Source organism: Panthera uncia, chromosome A2 (assembly GCF_023721935.1).
Source record: "Panthera uncia isolate 11264 chromosome A2, Puncia_PCG_1.0, whole genome shotgun sequence".
Classification (NCBI taxonomy): domain Eukaryota; kingdom Metazoa; phylum Chordata; class Mammalia; order Carnivora; family Felidae; genus Panthera; species Panthera uncia.
The window spans coordinates 148,225,196-148,247,008 of NC_064816.1; the positions used below are offsets into that span (position 1 = coordinate 148,225,196).

The window sequence follows — 21,813 nt, forward strand, 5'->3', positions numbered from 1 at the left end:
AAAAAATAAACATTGAAAACAATTTTTTTTTTTTAATTTGAAAGGACACACTGCAACTCTAAGTATCAATAAATGTCATGGAATTCAAGAAATAAAGAAGCTTTCAGTAGCTCTTTCAATGAGCTTCTTGTAGCGGACCATATGAAATAGTTTTGTAGAAAGGCAGAAAAAGTATCATGTCTATAAGAAACTCTTCTCTCTCATCGGGACTACTGTTATCCCCTAGATGAACGTTTATCACCTGCCCCAACCTCATTTCCTAGCATAATTACCTCCTCCTCCCACTGCACAGCCTAATTACCTGCCAAGCTGAACCTCCTTGGGCTGTCTGACCTCTCCACCTGTGCTCACACCCTCCACCATGAGGACACTTTCTTCCATCTCCAGACGACAGCCTTCTTGAGTATGTCAGTCCAATTCACATCCTTCCAAACCCATCCCTCATCATCCCAGGGCCACCCTTCTAGAACTCTTCTTGAACAGCTTCAACCATTCTTATCACAGCCACCAAGAAAACACGGCTCGTGTCCACCCTGCTAGAATCTACACTTCTTGAAGGTCAGAACCACGTCATTCATCTAGATAACCCTTAAACCTTCTAAAGACACCTCACACATGCTGAGTGCTCAATAATTATTTGTCACATGAATTCACAAATACTTCCTTGTTTGGGAGAGGGAGGGAGTTAGGAGAGCACAGGCTTCAGCTGCTCCCACCATCTCAGAGGATGGGGTCTCCGCCATGATGAGCAGAGGATACATGGTTCACCTCACTGACGTGATCTCCTCCTTCCTCACCCCACCTTTCCCTGTTCTCTCCGATTTCGTGCGACTACAGCAGTGGGGCAGATGCGGGGGAAGCGTCTGCTTGAAGCTAATCACTCAGGCTGTGGACAAGGGGCAGAGATAAAAGTCTGTGGACCGAGATCAGCAGACATGGGGCCGCTCTCTGTTTCATTCTTGGATTCTCAGGATCCAAATGACATTTCCAGGAACATGTAAGAGCACAGCGGCCCCCTTAAGGAAGAGAATAATAAATGAGGAAGAAATTACAGCGGCTGCCCTTACACATTTGCCCAACTAACTGTTCGACCCACACCTGAAGGTTTTTGTTTTCACGACACCAACTACACGTGCACTGGGTTATGAGTTCCAAAGACAAAGATCCTAGCAGATGTTTCTATGGTCGTTTAAATCTTTTATTTTTCTTACTGCTACTATTAACGAACATGTAGTACTCTGTGGGTGTTTCTTACGTGCCAAACGCTAGGTTAAGTATTTTATATGCAGTGATGCATTTAAATCTTTAATAACCCAATGCAGTACGTGCCATGATCGTCCTCGTTTAATAGTGGAGGAAACCGAGGTGTAGAGAGACTCGTTAAGTGTCCAGAGAACTCACAGGAGAAAGGCGAAGGAGTGAGGGCTACTGCCCAAGAGCTCTCCGGGCCCGAAGCCCGTGCTCTTTCCCAGGATGCCGTGTCTTGGAACATTCCATCCAAGCACCGAAGAGAGATCGCCCCGACCAAGAGAAGTGACTTGAAACAGGGCCTTACCGGTTGTGATCAGATAGGCATCGGGAACCGTAATATCACACACATACGGCGGCTTGGTGGTGACCAGTGCTGGACTATGAACCGCTGCTTCAGAAGTGGAGGTGCGCACGGGATGAAGGGATGGTGGGGGGTGCACAGAGCTGCTCTCGTGGGGATTCCGACTCGCGGTTCTGCTGCTCAGGGTGCTGCCGTCCACGGTATCCCCAGGGGCAGCACCGGCGGTGGGGGTGCTCGGATCAGTGGAGGCGAGCACTGGCAAGTCTGTGGGTGTGAACGACGGGCCCACGGGGACTGGCTCTGTTGGAAGAGGTGAGGGGCTCGCCTCAGAAACAAATGAGGAGGCTGACGACAGGTACACATCGGTGACCGGGAGCGTAGTGCCGGGAATGACTTTGGAGAAAGAGGGGAAGACCGACGTGTGACCGTCCGAAGCACTGACACCGTCGCTGGAAGGTAGCGGGGTTGGAAAGAGGGAAGACTCCACGACAACGGGGGTTGTACGAGAAGCAGTCAGAGGTGATGCGGAGTGAGTCCCAACAGTCAAAATGTCGAGGGTGGGCTCAGAACTGGAGGGCGCCAGGGTGGTGACCGCCGATTCATGGGCAATGAGTGACCACTCAAGATAGGAGGTAGTTTCAGTGAGGGCTGAGGTAAAATGAGATTCGGGACCGGTCAGCGAAACCGTGGACGCCTCAGAGACCTTGAGAGAACCCGAAGGGAAGCTGGAGAGTAGGGGCATTTCAGAGTAACCAGGAAGAAAAGTGAATGTATTTGAAAGGAGGTCTGAACTTGGCCAGAGCTGCGAAAATTCAGAGCTCGTGGGATTAGGAACGGAAAGCGGAGGGGCCTCCAAATCGACAGAGTCGGACAACGGGAGTGTCTCAACCAAGGAAGAAAACGCCTGAGCAATGAAGGCCGACGCATCACTCGATGTCCCTGAAGACGGAGAGGCAAGTGTTTCTGAAGATGGGGACACCCAACTGCTGGGTTCCAGGGGTGGAGTTGAGAAAAAACTGGATGCGGAATCCAGACCGAGGCCGGTGGCATGTTGGGAAGAGCTGCCGGGCTCCCAGTCGAGGGAGAGTGAAGGCTCTACTGACGATCCCCGAGTAGAAGACATAAAAGGACCTTGGTCTGCGCTAGCGGGCGACGGCGTGTTTGGGTTTGCTGTGCCCGAGTCAGGGAGCACACTGCCGAGGAGCGAGGGAAACACGGCTGTCACGCCGGACGGCGTTCCCGGGCTTTCGGGGACAGAGGAGGAGCCCAGAGTGGCAGTATCAGGTGACAGTGGCACAGAGAGGCGGCCACGGGAAGGATCCGCTTGAGTGGTCCCAACGCTCCCCGTACCCACGTCGGCCGAAAGACCGACGCTGGCTCCTGAGATGCCCGCGGATGGAGAAGAAAGCGGAATGACCGGTCGCGAGGGGAAAAGTGTATTAAATTCCTGGGGATCGTCTTCAAATTCAGGGAAGTCCGCTACGCTGCTGCTCGGCGGAGAGAGGCTGCTCACTCCCAGCGTGGTCACCGTCAGGGCACCATCCCCTGATCCGACGTCTTTCTCCACCACGCTCGCTGACGCAACGTGCCGAGGCGACGCAACGTGCCGAGGCGACGCCACGGCGCAGGACACGCACCACGTGTACGGCCTGAACGAAGCCGCCGGGCTCGGGACGTGAGTGTCGTCCACGGGCCTCGGGACCCCTGACTCGCCAGGCAACCCTGACGCTTCCCTGGCACTGCCGGGAAGAAAGGGGTTATGAGAAACATCCGCTGGCCGAGTAGAAAAGGACACAAGCGCGAGAGATGAGAACAAAGCCGACTTTGTACGGCCGCGGCCACAGGCAAGGGCTGTCTGTGCCAGACTTGCAGCGGGGTCTGTTCTGGGGAAGATGGTTTCTTCTAGACTGCGACTCAGAGCCGTGGGCATGTCGGGGTATCTGTCCGTGCCTGTGGCCAGAACATCCTCCGGAGGTGGGGAGACCTCGTCCCAGGAGGGAAAAGCCTGTGGAGGGATGCCACTGCCTGACAGGGGAGGCTGTGCGGCCAGAGAGCCAGAAAGAAGGGTTTCTCCATCCTCTGTTCCTGAAGCCGCGATCTCCGGCAAAGTCCTGCTTGCTGAGTGCCCGTAAGTGTCAGTAGGATAAAGCACCAAATTCCTACTGGGACGCGGCAGTATGCCCTCAGAAGTGGAAAAGGCTGACCAAAAAGCACTGAAATGACTGGCGGCTTCGGCATACGTTGTTGGCTGTGGCACTGTGTTTTGCCAGGCTGACGTCATTTGCTCATCCTGGAAAGAAATAATGGGCAAAGAGGGAGTCAGCACTGGCGGGCTGACCGGGAGATGCTGGAGCGGAGAAACCACGCGCGAAGTGGCCCAGGGAGTTTCCGGCAAAAAGTTATCCATTTCATCATCATCTCTGACCACCTCACTGCTCGTCATCGACACATAATTGGCCACAAGGATGCTGTGATCTGCCATACTTTGGGTCAGTGTTCCTGGGTTTAAAAAGACTGTATCAAAAATAGTGGCAGATGGAGATGACGTGACCTGGAGAGAAGGGCTTTGCTGGGACCCTGGAGCAGTTTCTGTTAAGGCCACATGTGCAGTGCTGTGCACGGTGCTTTTCTTCATCGTGAGCTCCACAGAGGATAAAGAGAGGTTGTGCTGTTCCAGAAAGAGCTCATCTACAGAGAGAATAAAAGCTGGGTTAGTTGCAATCAAAGCCATACTGCTAACGCTTTGTTTCAGATGTAAGAATTTATTCATTGAACAAATATCCACTCGACTACGAATATGTGCAATTCACAGTTGGAAGTAAAACAGCTAATTGGGAGCCAGAAATTGCCAGAACAACCGTCAGGGTAATATCCACAAATATTCATCAATGTGAGCACCACCTTCACTTCAGCTTGTGTGGAAGCAGATCCTGCCATTTTTTCTCTTACTTTCAAACGACACCACAGAATACCGGAAATGGAGGAGGTCTTAGGAGGCTGTGTGGTCCATTCTGTCTCATTTATCACACAAGAAAGAGAGATGAGAGAAAGTAACTAAATCAATTACATGATCACCCAGACAGAGGTGGAGTGAGAACCTCAAGAGAAGCCTGCCTTGAATTCCAAGCCCACATTCCTTTGCTTCCACAAGAGCCGGCTCTCAAGAGAAATGAACACGAGAACCCTGAAAGCATCACTCTCTACACAGGTAAGAGAGTTCAAAAGATCCTAGTTTAGGGCCACCCACACCAAAGCCCCAGACTCCCTCCAGGCTCGGCTCCCATCATTCCCTGTTCCACTCTCACACCTTCCTGACTACGCTCTGGCCCATCCAAACTCCCTCTGGCTTAGGGATTCTGCACATTCTTGTCCCTCTGCCTAGGATACCCTTCCCCGGCTCTCCACCGGGATTATTCCTACTGGCCCTGCAGATGCAACACAGATACCGCCTCCTCCTTCAATGCTCTAAAGTGGAGTGAGTGCCTCTCCCAAGGCTTCTTATCTGTCGTATCCCTTAGCAGTCCTCACTGAAATTAACTGTCTGCTCATTACACTGCGAGCTTTCTGAAGACAAGGACAGTTGATCTGCCTTCCCAGTGCCTAGCACAGTGACTGACATATAGTCAGAGCTCAATACATGTGTGCTGAAGGAAGGAAGGAAGGAAGGAAGGAAGGAAGGAAGGAAGGAAGGGTGTCTGAGAACCAAGTTCTGTTATGCGCCCACAACATCCTATCTTCCTCTCAAAACTTTCGTATTCTTTACCCTTGTGACAGCTGTCTTGATCATGGACGTGGCTGAGGTGTCTCCACCTATAATTCGGATACAGAGAGGCAGGATATGTACTGGCCCAGGCCCCTAATGAAGGCCCAGAGCACATGGTATGTCCACTGAAGCACAGGCTGAGGACTGAGCAGCTATCATGACCCATAACAAGACCCTCCTCTTGCTTGTCCAAACAGTCTATCAGAACGTGAGTGTGTGAATCGTTTAGAGACAATCTTGAACTGACCTTTTTATTTTATTTCTTGAAGTAAATTGTTTCTGTTCTATTCCTGGCACTAGGGCAGACTGGAGATCTCGATGTCTTCTCACATCATAACGCTGAATTATGCTTACTAAATGTCTGAAAACATCTTTTTACGTGACTAGATGAGCCTGCAAGGCGATAAGGGACGTGTGCCATACACAGGAACAAAGGAGGAGCTGGAGTAGTCATCAAGCACTGCAGTCACTGGAGAGAGGGACACTGGACCAGAGAGCCTCAGATAGAGGGACACTTAGAACACGGGGGAATAAGGGACGAGTGTTGGGTCTGAACAGGTAAAGAACACAAATGAAGACCATCTCCAAAAAGGTGAGACCTGAGAAGGACCATACTCTCCGGGCAAGAGTGAATTAGGAAGAAAAACAGCCACCTCTCCGAGAACAGTAAGAAAAAATATCTGTCTCAACCTTGACTTTATGTAGATATTTTATAAAATGTCCTCCCAACTTTGGAATCTTTATTACTTGCGTGGTCCTAAAAATTGTATGTTTAGAATCATGACTCTCCAACGCCTATCAGAGGTTAACATGAATCATCTCTAGAAGAACACTCACAGAGCAGGCATCAAAGTATTCGTGCAGCTAGAGTTCCAATAAATATAAGTGCTACGTTTAAAATTACAAAACATGTATAGAAATAAGGTACTATGAAAAAAGGTCAAGAGAAGCCCACAGAAATAGTGTTGGAGCTGTAAAGACTTTAGATACTGGAATGTGGGATACGTTTTTTAAAGTATGTTTAATCCACTTAAAATAATAAAGAGGAGACTGAAAACATGAGTAAGGAGCAAGAGACTGTAAAAATGGCCAGAAAGATTTGAAAAATAATTAAAAGAATACTTAGAAATGAAAAAACAAAGAGACACCGGCTGACTGAGTCAGAGGAGCATGCAACTCCTGATCTCAGGGTCGAGAGCTCAAGCCCCACGCTGGGTATAGAGATTAAACAAATTTAAAAATTTTAATAGTTAAAATTTTGAAACTCAATATGCAATATACAAAATAGCAATTTAGAGGGGCCCCTAGGTGGCCTAGTTGGTTGAGTATCTGACTTTGGCTCAGGTCACAATCTCACGGTTTGTGATTCTGAGCCCTGCATTGTGCTGTCAGCAGAGAGCCTGCTTTGGGTTCTCTCTCTCTCTCTCTCTCTCTCTCTCTCTCCCTCTCTCCCTCCCTCCCTCCCTCTCTTTCACTCTCTCTCTCTTTCACTCCCCACTCACACTCTCTCTCTCTCTGAAGTAAATAAACATTAATTTTTTTTTTTTTTACATAGCAATTTAGATATAGCTAAAGAGAGATTTAGTGAACTGGAAGATAGATCTGAAAACTATGCAGAAGGAAGTACAGAGAAACAGAAAGGTGAGAAATATAAAAAAGAGAAGTTAAGAAGTATGGAAGATAGAATGACACAGTCCAACATACATTTGATCCAAGTTTTTAAAAGAAATAATAGAGGGAGATGGGTAGAGACAGTATTTGAAGAAACAGTGCTAAAAACTGTCCAAAATTAGTAAGAGACATGAATCCTTCAAGAAAACCAAGAAATTCCAAGTCAGGTGAATTTTGTAAAAATTCACACCTACACACATGATGACACCACAGAACACCAAAGACAGAGAGAAACTGTAAATGAACCAGAGAAAAATACTGGCAATTACACCATCAGGTAACCCCTTCAGAGAACTAGGAGCCAAGTGATAATGAGGAAAATCTTGAAAGTGCAAAGAGAAAATATCCGACATCTTAGATTTGAATAACTACTACTTTCTATTTGTTAAATTAGGGACATTTTCAGATAAACCAAAAGTGGTAATACCAACAGAAGACCTTCAGTAGAGGAACCTCCCTAAACAAGGATATACTTCCAGGGGAAAGGTAATTATCCCAGACGGAAGATCTGAGAAGAAAGAACAGAGGACAAATAAATGATAAAGATATGGCTAAATCTAAACAAATACTGGTGGTATAAATGGACAACACTACTACTATGTAATTTGTGAGGTTAAAAAACATGTACTACAGAATTAAAATAGTTTATTACAATCACACAGAAGCTGAGAGAGGGCATTCAGAGATATCTGTGACTCGTCGGCAGAAATGGAAATCAAGACTAAGACAAAATTCTGTGAACAGATTTTGTGTGTAGTCACTAAAATTAGTAAATGATATTTAGTCATCTATTTATTTAGATAAAATATTTCTAGCTGGCTCCACCAGCATGTGAATGTCACAAACTTACACCAGATATAAGCTGCTTAAAGGGTCACACTCCTTTCTATGTAATGTGACTTTTAAAAATGTGACTATTCAGCACTCTCAACAATAGCCTAATTATGGAAAGAGCCTAAATGTCCATCAACTGACAAATGGATAAAGAAATTGTGGTTTATATACACAATGGAGTACTACGTGGCAATGAGAAAGAATGAAATACGGCCCTTTGTAGCAACGTGGATGGAACTGGAGAGTGTTATGCTAAACGAAATAAGTCATACAGAGAAAGACAGATACCATATGTTTTCACTCTTAGGTGGATCCTGAGAAACTTAACAGAAGTCCATGGGGGAGGGGAAGAAAAACATAAAAAAGAGGTTAGAGAGGGAGAGAGCCAAAGCATAAGAGACTCTTAAAAACTGAGAACAAGCTGAGGGTTGATGGGGGGTGAGAGGGAGAGGAGGGTGGGTGATGGGTATTGAGGAGGGCACCTTTTGGGATGAGCACTGGGTGTTGTATGGAAACCAGTTTGACAATAAATTTCATATTTAAAAAAATAAAATAAAATAAAATAAAATAAAATAAAATAAAATAAAATAAAATAAAAAATGAGACTATCATTTATTAGGGGCTCCTGGGTAGCTCAGCTGGTTGAGCGTCCGACTTCAGCTCGGGTCATGATCTCACGGTTCGTGGATTCAAGCCCTGCGTCGGGCTCTGTGCTTATGGCTCAGAGCTTCAGATTCTGTGTCTCCCTCTCTCTCTGCTCCTTCCCCACTCGTGCTCTCTCTCAAAAAATAAATGTTAAAAAAAATTTTAATAAATAAACAATAAAAAATAATAAATCATACAATAAAAAATAATATTAGAGATTTCAATACTGTTAGGCATTTGTTGTCTTCCTTACAACCTGGCTCTAGGATTTCTTGTCTATGCACTTTTACTATTTACCTATCCCATTCCAAGCATGGGTAAAAGTAATCCTGATACTTCCCACAACTCTGTTGAAGTAAGTAGAGGCTGTTACTTTTCCACAATAAAGGTTAAATGGTTATAAATCTAAGAAGTAATAAAATCAACATTCTATCCAACTACGAAGCACATAGATATTAAGGTTTTTCTAAGGACAGACCATTTTATGTGCTTTAAAACTCTGCTATGATTTATTTTGAAATATAAGATCTGAATAGACAGCAAGATCCCTTTTAAAATGAATCAGAAACATGTTTGAAAATACACTAGCGAGGATAAAACAGTAACAAAAAGGGGTGCCTGCGTGTCTCGGTGAGTTGAGCACCTGACTCTTGATTTCAGTTCAGGTCATGATCTCACAGTTCACGAGACAGAGCCCTGAGTCAGGCTCTTTGCTTTCAGCACAGAGCCCGCTTGAGATTCTCTCCTTCTCTCCCTTTCTCTTTCTGTCCCTCCCCTGCTTGTATGTGTGCTCTCTCCCTCTTTCTCAAAATAAAAAACTTAAAAAAAAAAAAAAGTGAAGAAAAACAACATTTTGTGGCTAATTTATGAGCCCAAGTATCCGATGTAAATTAGAATTCCATCAACTCTACTTACAAAGGACACAGAAGAGGGAAAGCAAAGCGGTCAAAAAGATGAAAAATTCACCAGATAGTAAAAAAGAGGAACAAACACTTCTAAGAAATGTGACGTGTGCCAAGCTCTCTTCTTTTTGGCCAAGCCCCAGGAGAGGAGAAGCCGGCTCTGAAAGAGACAGCAGCTGAAATGCCACGGGAATTACTTCTATGGTTAATTCAGGAAGAGGTTAGAAAACCCAAGCGAGGCTCTCCCAGCAGAAAAGGCTTCACAGACTCGAATTTCAAGCCCCGGAGATCAATTTTCAAGCTCTAAAGCGTTAGTTCACCAGAGTGCAAGGCTGTCTCTGTGATGACAGAGAGAAAGGAAGGGGCTGGGGAGACACCAGTGCTCCTCACTCGTCACGCACCCAAATGACGTGGGGGTCTTGTTAAGATGCGGGCACCATCCAGCGTTAAGATGCGGGCTGGGGCGGACGCTGAGCTTCCGTGTGGCTCTCAGGTGGTGCCAGGTCTGCAACCACACTGAACAGCCGGTGTCGAGACACCTTCTGCCACGGAGACCACACAACACATACCTACTAGGTGCCTACCTTGTGCCTCACTCAACCTGGGCTGGGATCTCACCGTGCTGTAGGTAACAAGAGTAGGGACTGCCCTAGTGCCAGTGCTGAGTCATGGTGCTTAAAAATTCACAAGGCAGGGGCGCCTGGATGGCTCAGTCAGGTAAGTCTCTCACTTCGGCTCAAGTCATGATCTCCTAGTTCATGGGTTCGAGCCCCACATCGGGCTCTGTGCTGACGGATCGGAGCCTGGAGCCTACTTCGGATTCTGTGTCTCCCTCTATCTCTGCCCCTCTCCTGCTCTCTCTCTCTCAAAAATAAGCATTAAAAAAATTTTCTTTTAATTCACAAGGCAAACCCACAGAATGCACAACAGCAAGAGCGAACCCTAAGGTAAACTCTGGACTGTGACAAATGATTTGTCAATGTAGGTTCATGAATTGTAACAAAGGTGTCATTCGGTGGGGACGCTGATAACGGGGGAGGCTATGCATGTGTGGGGACAGGGGACATATGGGAAATTACACCTTCTGCTCAATTTTCCTGTTCAACAGTGAACCTAAAACTGCTCTTTGAAAATACAAAATCTTTTGAAAAAACATATTTATGAAGCTCTTAAAAAACTTTTGTAGAAATCCATGAGGGAGATGCCCATCTCTAGGAACTTGATGGTCTTACACAAGCAAGATAATTTGGTGGGTTTTTTTGTTTTTTCTTTTTTTTTTTTTTTAAAGTTTTTTTTTTTTTTTTTTTTTGGGGACAGAGAGAGACAGAGCATGAACGGGGGAGGGGCAGAGAGAGAGGGAGACACAGAATCGGAAACAGGCTCCAGGCCCCGAGCCATCAGCCCAGAGCCTGACGCGGGGCTCGAACTCACGGACCGCGAGATCATGACCTGGCTGAAGTCAGACGCTCAACCGACTGCGCCACCCAGGCGCCCCATGTTTTTTCTTTTTAATCACATTGTTCTATCTGGAAATCATCTCCCAAATATGATAGTCGATCATGAAGTCATGGACTTTCTAACCTGAATGGATCGTTAAGACCTTAGCCAATCCGATCATGTTGCAAAGGAGGCTCAGAGTTTAAGCTGACTTGCTTAAAATAGCACCCGGGCCGTACGGCAGCCTAGAAAGGCAGGTTCATAAATTCTCAGTGACTGAATACTCCTCAACTGCCACAGCACATTCAGTCAAATCAGTCCGTTTAATTACAATTACTAGTGAGGAAATGACACTGGAAAACACGCTAACTTCTATTATACTGGAAAGGAGCCGAAAGCACAGGCTAAATTCTGTGCTGCTGAAACCCATGCAGAGGCCTGCCTTTGGAGCTGTGAGGAGCCACTGTCCACCTGGGGACAGCTCTCAGGTACAGGCAAGGGTGTTACGAAAACAAAACACCCTCTGAGGGCTAGCCTGGGAAACCCAGTGACAAAAATCTCTGAAGAGCTTTAATCCAAACACTTGGGATCGATAACTTCTGCTTCTGTGTGAAACTGGGAAGTTTTCAAAACGTGAGGAGTCATCTCAACTCTGTGTAGACATTCAGCCTACTACCAGACGAGAGCCCCCTGGAGTTTCCAAGAGTTTAACAAGAAAAGCAGATCATCTAACCACTAACCAATTTGGTCAATATTTAGCAACTTTTATTCTTCTTGTAGTCCCCAGGTTGTCCTAATGATGATTTTAGTGCCATTATTAAAATCATCCTTCCCCCTTCCCACTCTTCTCCGTAGTTTAGAAAACAGGATCTTCTTTGCTTTCTTTCTCAGGTACTCAGGTACACGAATACCTTCTGCCAGATTACTCTCTCCTCCAACTGATCCTGTTTTGTTTTGTTTTGTTTTTTTTAATCAAATTATCAGGTAGATAAGAAATACTACTTATAAAAACATATTTGCCAGGTATACAGGTAATAGTACAAAGAAGACTTGAGATCCCATCACCTAGTTTAAGAAAAAAGATTACCCTTTCCCTCTGGCATCCCCTAGGGATCCCTCCCAACCCCTTCCCTTCCACTGAGTCACTCTTGAACTCTGCCTTTCTCACAGCCTTGCTTTTCTTTCTAGTCTTTTCACATGTGTGTATCCGTAAATAGAATATATTCTCCAGCTTTGAGCGTTTTCAAACTTTATCAAAATGGTGTTATATTGTATGTATTCTGCTACAACTTATTTTTCACTGCATATTTTTTTAGATTCATCCAAGTGTACTTTTTTCGCATGTAGTTATTATTATCACTTCAACATGAATTCCATTGTACGGACATACTAAAATTTAACCATGTATTGTTGATGTACAGCTGGACCACTGTCAATTTTGTTATTACAAACTTTTTTTTAAGTTTATTTGAGAGAGAGAGAGAGTGTGTGTGTGTATACACGGGGGAGGCTGAGAGAAAGAGAAAGAAAGAGAGAGAGAGAGAGAGAGAGAGAGAGAGAGAGAGAGAATCCCAAGCAGGCTCCATGCTGTCAGCGCAGACCTCAGTGTGGAGCTTGAACTCATAAAACTTGAGATCATGACCTGAGCCAAAAATCAAGAGTCAGATGCTCAACCAACTGAGCCACCCAGGCGCCCCTACAAACAATTCTGATATGAATTTTCTTACCCATCGTTTGGTACACAAATGTATACCTAAAGTATAGATGTTCATGTGAGTACGTGTGTGTACATGTATGTGTGTGAATAGGTATGCTTGTACGTGTGCACTTGCCTTTTGAGAATGTATATGCATGTGCACACGCATGTGTATGTGTATGGGTGTTGATGTGTTGTGTACATATGCACGCACGAGAATAGAACTACTGGGTCAGAGGAGATGTTCATCTGAAACTTTACTAAATGATGCCAAATAATCTTTCAAAGCAGTTGAATCAATTTATAATCCCACTCTTGATCCTGCAAATTCTTACTCATACTTAAACATTCCTGGCCATTCATGTTTTTACTAATCTGGCTGATGTGAAAGGTTTTAAGGTTTTAATTTGCATTTCCCTGATTACAACAGACATTGGTGTTGCCTCTTCTAGTGTCTTTTCAATTCTACTGCCCATTTTGCTATTGGGTTGCCTATCTTTTCCTTTTTTTTTTTTTTTTTTTTAACGTTGTATTTATTTTCGAAAGACAGAGACAGAGCACAAGCAGGGGAGGGGCAGAGAGAGAGGGAGACACAGAATCCAAAGCCTGGAGCAGGTCTTGAATCCACGAACGATGAGATCATGACCTGAGCCGAAGTCAGATGCTTAACCAACAGAGCCACCCAGGTGCCCCCTTCTCAGGCATTTTTAATACATTCTGAATACATAATACTGTCAGTTATAACTTCTCCCAGTTTGTGGCTTGTTGACTGATTCTCTTTATGTGACCTTTTGATGAACAGAAGTTCTCAATTTTAATATGGTCAAATTTACCAATCTTTTCTGTTACTGTTTGAGACTCACGTGCATTGGTCTTAAGACAGAAGGTTTTAGAAATTGTTCCCTACATCAAAAGCCATAACAATAGTCTTATATTGTCATACAAAGGTTTTAAAGTTTTGCCTTTCTCACTTAAAGCCACGTGTGCCTGGAGGTGTAAAGTGTGTGCATGCAAGTGTGTGTGTGTGTGTGTGTGTGTGTGTACATGTACATAATGTGAGCATGGACAAGAGTATCCCAGACCGATGCCACTCAAAGCAGTTGCACTTTGCGTTACTGGCCTGTGATGAAATAAGGTGCTTGAGCCAGGATACAACTCAATGCATTGATTCTTCAGAGAGTAGGTCGTGCTACAAAAATATGTCAGCTGAACCAGAAAGCATGCTCTGCAAGTGGTCAATTTATGCTCTGGTCTGAGTTCCTTATCTCATCTTGGATGGAAGACAAGAGTTTGCAGGCCAGCTCATTGCACAGTACCATCTGGGCAGAGGATGTGGGATCTGTACAGGGTCCAGTGGGGTGGGGCGGGTGGGGACAGAACTGGTAATGCAGCCCACTGAAGAACACAGAGAAGACCAGTATGTCTGAGAGGGAGGGAGGGAGGGAAGGAAGGAAGGAAGGAAGGAAGGAAGGAAGAAAGGAAGGAAGGAAGGAAAAAGTGCCCAAAGACAAGGTTAAAGGGAGTTAGGGGATCAGAACATTCAAGGCTTGGAAGCCATGATGTTGCAGATAACAATTTAGTAAACACAATGGGAGGATTGCGTTTCAATGGGAGCATTGAAGGCATTTAGACGCATGACATGATCAGAATGGTGGTTAAAAATCCCTCCTGCTGTAGTATGAAGAACAGGTTAAAAGGAGGCAAGAGGAGATGTGGAGAGACTGGTTATATGGTCACAGCAGTTGAAGCTTGAGAAGACAGTGGCTCACATCAGAGTCGTCTTTTCAGAACTCTGCTACTCAGTGGGGCCAGAAGACCATCAGCATCAGCCGGGGTGTTTCAGAAATACAACCTCTCTGGCCCATCAAGACACTACTAGGTCACAAACTGCTTTCAACAAGATTCCAAGTGATTCGTGTGCCCGTGAAAGTGTGAGAGCACTAGCCTGAGATTTTTTTTTTTTTTTTTTTTAGAGAAATCCACATGGAGATATCAAGTTTGCAAACAGATATGTGAGCCCAGAGATAAACCTGCAAAAGTAAGAAGGAGAAATCTGAGAAGCAGGGAGAACCAGGAATGTGAGATGACAAGCAAACAGAAAAAGAGTTTAGGAGTCAGGAAGGGGTCTGGATGACCCAGAGAGGTCAAGAAAAGGAAAGCTGGGAAGCACCTCCTAGATGTGACAATAGGTCTCTTTAGCCTTGTGGTGGCAGAAGTCAGGTTGCTGTGGGTTGAAAAGTGACTGACAGGTGATGTAATGGGGAATATGTGCAGCAACTTTTGGGGGAGGTTTAGCTGTACAGGGCAGGAGAGGAACAGGACGACAACCAGAAGGGTCCAGGGAAAGGTGTCTGGTTCTCAGATAATAGGTATGAATCACCGAGGAGCTCAATAAAGATGCAGGCTTCTAAAAATGCAAAATGTCACCCAATCAAGAGAAAGCATCAGACAAACCCAAAGGCATTCTATTAAAGACCTGACTCTTCAAAGACCTCGAAGTCATAAAAGACAAGGAAAGACTGAGGAACAGTCATAGACTAGAGAAGACTAAGGAGATGTGACAACCAAATGCAATTTGGGATTCTGGATTGGATTCCAAAACAGAAGGGAGAAAACTGGTGAAATCCTGTAAAGTCTGTAGTCGAGTTAACAGAATTGTACCAGGGTTAATTTCTTCACTTTGATAACTCTAAGATGATCTAAGATTCTAACATTAGGGAAAGCTAATTAAAGGTCTATGGGAACTCTGTGTATTAATTTTTTAACTTTGTTATATGTCTAGGATTGTGTGAAAATAAAAGCTAAATTCAGGTTGTCATTCAGTAGATGGGGCGGGGGCTTAGGAATTGGGGTGTGCTTGTGTCTGCTGCTGCTCTTATTTCAGAATCAACGTTTTGAACCAATGCCATGGGTAATTCTACTGCAAGTACAGGGACTTTTCTTTGAAAGGTACTGGGCTAGAGCAATACCAATGGAACAATCCAGAAGAGAGGAAGAGATGGAAGATGCAGTGGATAAGTGAGGAACCCAGGTGGGAGAGGAGGAAGAAGAAATGGCAACCAGAGGGCAACTGGCCTTTGATCCTCAATTGGAGGACAGACTGAGAAGGGGAGTGCAGAGACAGGGCCTCTGTGCACACATGCTGGTGAGAACAGGAGGGAATTTTGGTCAGAGGAAGGACGGGGCAGAGCACACTGGAGAATGTGTTACGTCGACACGGAGCGGGGAGCAGGACTGCCTACAAGCATAAACAACATGGCCAGGTTCTACCAAGGAGCCACAGTCTAAAACAGAAAGGAGGTTCTCTGTGTCCCATGCTGTTCCCAAATCAGCCTTTCAGCCTACATTTGGATGTGGGGCCTTACCCAAAGAACAATGGCTGATGAGCACTCTGCAAAGAAAAGTATCAACCTCAGAGTGAATGGCAGTACCCAACGGCATAGGCCCAGTGTTTGAAGATCTCAGACTATGTAAAATTTCTTTTAGAAATCTTCCTGTGACATCTTTTGTTGTTCAACTTTTATTAAGTCACAGGCAACATTAAAATGCCTATATTCCCATAGTGCACATCTGTTGTGGACTAAATTACATCACCCACCCCACCATAAAAATCCGTATGTTGAAGGTCTAACCCCCCAGTGAGGCTGTATTTGGAGACAGGGCCTTTCCAGAGGGAGACATGGTTAAATGAGGTCATACAAGTCGGGCCCTGATCCAACAGGGCCTCCTCGTAAGAAGAGGGGGAGACACCAGAGCTCACTCTCCTGGAGCACTGGCACAGAGAAACGGCCACGTAAGAACACAGCAGGAAGGCACCATCTGGAAGCGGATAGAGGCCTCACCAGAGACCACCCCTGCTGGCACCTCGATCTTGGACTTGCGGCCTCCAGAACCATAAGAAAATAAAGGTCTGTTGTTTATGCCCTGAAGTCTGTGACATTTCGTTTTAACAGCCCAAGTGACTAAGACAACACCTTTCATTCCCAACTCTAACAAGAGGCACTAGGATGGAGTAGGGATTACCGGAAACAGGAGCCTACAGGCTTTGGGCCCTACCCTTGTCTACCACAGTTAATTGCCAACTTTTTTTTTTTTTTTTTGGTATTTATTTTTGAGAGAGCACAAGTGGGGGAGTGGCAGAGAGAAGGGGACAGAGGATCTCAAGTGGGCTTTGTGCCAACAGCAGCGAGCCCAACACAGGGCTCGAACTCATGAACCGTGAGATCATGACCTGAGCCAAAGTCGGACGCTCAGCCAACTGAACCACCCAGGTGCTCCAATTAACTGCCGACTTTGAGTAACTCAGTTCACATTCCTGGGTCTCAGTTCCTTCTTCAGCTAATAAGATATAGAGTTCCTGAAAATCACTACCTGAAAAACGAGCATTCAAGTGTTGACTCTCTATGTGCAGGCCTGAAATATGACCCTGTGCTCACGCTATAGGTTTTCTCCGTAGGGGTTTTCTGTTGTTTGCAACGGAAACAATTCTGGCCACATAAGCAGGAGGGGAAATCAATGGAAGAATACCAGAGGGCCCACAGAATGGACAAGGGGCTCGATTTCAGAAGAGACACAAAAGCCAAGTGCGACCGGGCAGCAGAGAAGCCTGCCACAGACAGCGTCCGCTGACGACACACGCTGGAACTCTGCGGGCACAGCTGCCAATGGACGGCCACCACCCTCCCCCGCCCAACTCTTCTACTTCGTGGCAAAACTTCTGCAAAATTCAAAGTCTAGCTGGGAGGGTCCCACCGTCCATGCCTAAATCACATGCCACATTGCCCATCAACCCTACAGTCCTCTGACCCTCACACAATGAAAGACTTCCTGAAAAGGGAAAAGGCAGCTTCCCAAAATGATAAATGGCCACTACATCAGTGGTGGGGGGTGGGGGGGGGGTTGGTTTTAGCCAATAAAAAGCACGGCCCTTCAACACTGGTATAATATGATCCCCGTCAGAGAAGGAGACAATAGGGCCAAAAGCTCCAGAAGATTCCACAGAGAAAGAAGCGGGTCCCATTCTATCTCAAACTTGCTCACTTCCCTGGAGAAATCCCCTATAATTAGTCATATCTTCCACTTCCTCCTCTAGGAGATGGGGACACAGATAACAATTAAGACTTCACTAAAACACGAAGAGAGCTAGTGAGTAACTTCAGAAAACAACAACCGCACGCAAGACTAAATAAAGGTACCACAAAGCTTTTTAAAAAATTCATACTATTGGGGAGGCTGGGTAACTCAGTCAGTTAAGCAGCCCACTTCAGCTCAGGTCATGATCTCATGGTCCAAGGGTTCAAGCCCCACATCGGGCTCTGCTCACAGCTCAGAGCCTGGAGCCTGCTTCGGATTCTGTGCCTCCCTCTCTCTCTGCCCCTCCCCCACTCTGTGTCTCAAAAATAAACATTAAAAAAAAGTTTCATACTATTACAGCTAAAACATCAGTAGTTCTAGTGCCCCATCCCTTATCCGTAGTTTGCCTCCACAACTTCCATTAGCTACAGTCCAGAAGCACATGATTCTCCTTCTGACATATGGTCAGAAGGTCAACAGCGGCCTAACGTGACACCATTCACTTCACTTCACCTTGTCATGTAGGCATTTTGTCATCACATACCAACACAAGCAGAGTGAATACAGTATAGTAAGATATTTTGAGAGACAGAGCAGATTCACCTTCTATTAGAGCATATTGTTAAAATTGTTCTATTTTGTTATTAGTCCTTGTTGTCAATCTCTTACTGTGCTCGTTTATAAATTAAGCTTTACCAAAGGTATGTCTGATAAGAATAAACACAGCATATATAGGGTTTGGTACTATCCACCATTGCAGGCATCCACAGAAATGGGTCTTGGAACGCATACCTCGTGAATAAGGGGGGGCCACTCTATAGGCTTCAGGTTGGGATTTAGGGACTCCCTAATTCTTGGCATGATTTTCTCATCTGAGCAGACAAGGGTATTGAAACGTCAGCTTGATTCAAAGCATGGGACAGAGTATTTATTGGAAGATGTCGTGTTGCTTTGTCTTATTCTTTCCGAAATGAAACGCAGTCCTCTTTTACCAACCTGCAAAAGCAAGACTGTCAGCACTTGAAGTAACAAAAACAAACCGAACCAAACTCTCTCAGCTCACTGAGAACAAAGGCGAAAAATTCTCAGTCAGCCATCTGTTTCTAAAATAATTTAATTCAAAACACAGTCCCATAACAACAGGGAAAAGGACACCGTCAGCCTCAAGATAATCTCCCGTCTCTGGTTACACTCAGGCCTGGAGTGGCACACGACATCCATGACTCAGCATGAGGAGGCACTTTCCCTCCCAAACACAGGGGCCAGCAGACATTAGTTTCCACACAAATGCACAAGCCCATAACTAAGTGACCAGGAGACATCCCCGCCTCACTGGGTGGGTCCAATTCCAACGAACAGTAAAGAGCTTATGCTCTTATGCTACAGGCTCAATTCCTTAATTCAGCTCTAAATTAAGCTTTTATATCATAAGGGGAGCAAGAGGTTTAAAAGACAGAGGGGAGCCATTCCGGCTGGAAGCAGCCACATAGACAAAGGCTCCATGTCTGGACAATGTGGGATGTGTTTGCGTAACAAACAGTAGTGGCTCCAACTGGTTGGAGAGAATGCTAGAAAAGTTGGCTGAGGAATGTGAGAAAGTCCGTGTGGACAATGGGGATCCAGTGGGTATTTTGAGCAAAGTGGCCTTTTTCTCAGTTACACTGCAGAAAAATCACACTGCAGAGTGGAAAGAAGCAGGAACCAGTGATCCATCAGGTACACAGCTCAGGTACACAGCCAACGGGGTGACAGTAAGCAGAGCATGATCACACAGGAATGGAAAGAAGTTACAACTCAGAGAGACCGCACAAAGGTAAAACATGATAAAACTTGGCAGCTGGCGGGATGCATGAGGGAAGAGAGAAGAAGAAGTCCGAGGTGATTTCTGAGTCACAGATTCAACTGCCCACTATAGACAACTCCACCTGAATACCAAACTGGCCCCTAAGAAAACCCTGATCCGCCATCGGGGCCAGTTAACACCCACCCTCAGTCCCGGTCTTCCGGTTAACTCTCAGATCTCTTCATCCTCATCACCACCACTTAAGATAAGAGTCTGTGTCCTCAACCTTCCTGGCTTAGCACCCTAGCAAGAAAGAAAAGTCTAAGGAGGCCACTAAAGAACAAGCAAAGTGCTGGTGACCCAGAATGATGGACGAAGGTCAGGAAAGTTGACTCCGAGGAGGCTGTGTCTGAGCCAACACCTAGAAGACAAGGAGCCAGGAGAAAAAGCAAAGGAGATTAAATCACTCCAGGCAGAGCGGATGGTGCATGCAAAAGCCTGAAGCAGGAAAGATTGAAAGACAAATGTGAAAATAGCCGGTGTGCACAGCACAGAGGAGAGCCCGGTATGCACAGCTGAGCACAGGAGAGCTGGTGCGCACAGCACAAGGGGAGCCCGGCTCCGGGCGAGGCTGGCGCAGAAGGCACAAAGCCAACCCCAGGTGGGCAGAGATGTGATTCTAGTGCTCCAAAGAGCAATTTGGGCTGAGGATAAAGATTTGGTGATTATTGGCGGAAAGATGATCATGGGGGTCAAATGACCCCCATCAAGGAAGAGAGAGAGAAACAAAGTTCAACTCCCATACTCTGGTTCATTTAAGGGGCAGCAATCAGAAGGGGCCACCGTTAGCAATCACACCAAATAGAGCGCTATTTACATACACTTTTCTACAATGCAATTCAGTCAAGCACACAAATTATTCTCATCCTTACTTAATTTATTTCTAGTCACTGACAATCTTTCCCAAACCCCCTCTTCTGCCTGCTTATTGGTATGAAGAGCTTACTGATTAGCAATTATCCATAGCATTAACTCTCTAAGTATCTATAATTACGACTTCTCTTAGTCTATTTGAGGGCTCCGTGGGACTCCAGGATGAGGAATAACATGAAGTTAATGTAAATACTAATTTGCCGAGAAACTAACCAGACCAAATATGTAGATAAGCCAAAAGGCAATTTTCCAAAATTGAGGCTTTACCAGTATGCAGCGTTCTATATTTGTTTTTGCTATTTGAAGTGTCTAAATGCCAGCAGCAAACCAATTTCAGCATTTTGAACTCTTTATGATGAAATTTTCAGAAATACCCAAAAAAAACTGAAAGACTAGAACCCATTACCAGGCTTCAACGCTAACTTTTGGCCATGCTCACTCTTTTTTTAGTGACAGTAAAGCAAATCCCAGATACAACTCATTTCACCAATAAATACTTTGGTATCTCTGATAAGGACTTTAAAAAACCATAACCATAATCATTATCACAGCCAACAAAATTAAAAATAATTCCTAATATCATCTAATTACCCATTCCACACTTAGTTTTCCTTGATGGCCTCAAAATACTTTTGTACAACTGCCTTTTTCAAATCAAGATCCAAACCAGGTACACACCCTGCTTTGGGTGATATGTCTCCTAAGTCTCTTTTACTCTATACTAGTTTCCTCCTCCTTTTTTATTTTTTTTTTTAAGTTCTCACGATTTACTTATTAAAGAAAAAGGTCATTTGTCCCTGTAGCCAGCCCATAGTCCATATTTGGCTGACTAGAGTCTCATGGTGTCATTTAGCATGTTCTTCTAACCCTCAAATTTTCTATAAACTGGTCATTACATCGAGAGGCTTCATTACATTCAGGATCAATATTTTTAGCAAGAATACTTTCTAGGTGGTCTTTCATATTTCCCATTGCATCACATCAGGACGTGCCTGATATCTGGCTGTCCCACAATGAGGGACACTAAAATTTATCAGGGCTTTTAGGTGGTGACAGTCTGTTCTATCCATGGTAAGACTCTTCATCAACTTTTCACCTGATGATTAAACAGTCAAGATGATTATTGCTTACATCTATTAGGGAGGTTGGAAGGTTTTCAAGCCTCTGTTAATTAAAAGATATTCCTAACACTTCCGAGATATATTCGCAGAAAGAATAATAATTATTTGGTGTCTGAAGCAGTAACATAATTACATAACAACATATTTGTGTGCGTTTGAGAACATTTCTTAAGTCACCTGATTAAGAATTCAATGCAAAGATGTTGAATTCTGTACTGTTCTTTAGAAAGATTACAGATAAATTACTAACTCTGCACATAAAAGAATAAAGCCTTATGTCTGTCTGTCACTCTCTGAAGTTCAAAGTTCCTAAAAGGTAGTGAATAAAAAATAAAGGAAATCTTGGAAATGAAGAGAACTATGGAGGAGGAAATAAAACGTCAGAATATCTCCAAAGTGGTAC

The 21,813-nt window shown here is 44.9% G+C and overlaps 1 protein-coding gene across 2 annotated transcripts in view; it reads right to left on the reverse strand.

Moving 5' to 3' along the window:
- The window catches only part of KIAA1549 (KIAA1549 ortholog), a 138,106-nt gene that overhangs the window by 89,909 nt on the left and 26,384 nt on the right, over positions 1–21,813 (reverse strand). Inside the window, exon 2 of one of the 2 annotated variants that reach the window (XM_049641937.1) lies at positions 1,556–4,240. In XM_049641937.1, the coding sequence (XP_049497894.1) occupies positions 1,556–4,240 (2,685 nt within the window). Of the gene's footprint in view, positions 1–1,555; positions 4,847–21,813 lie in introns of those variants that run through there. The other variant, XM_049641936.1, reaches the window with a different exon arrangement.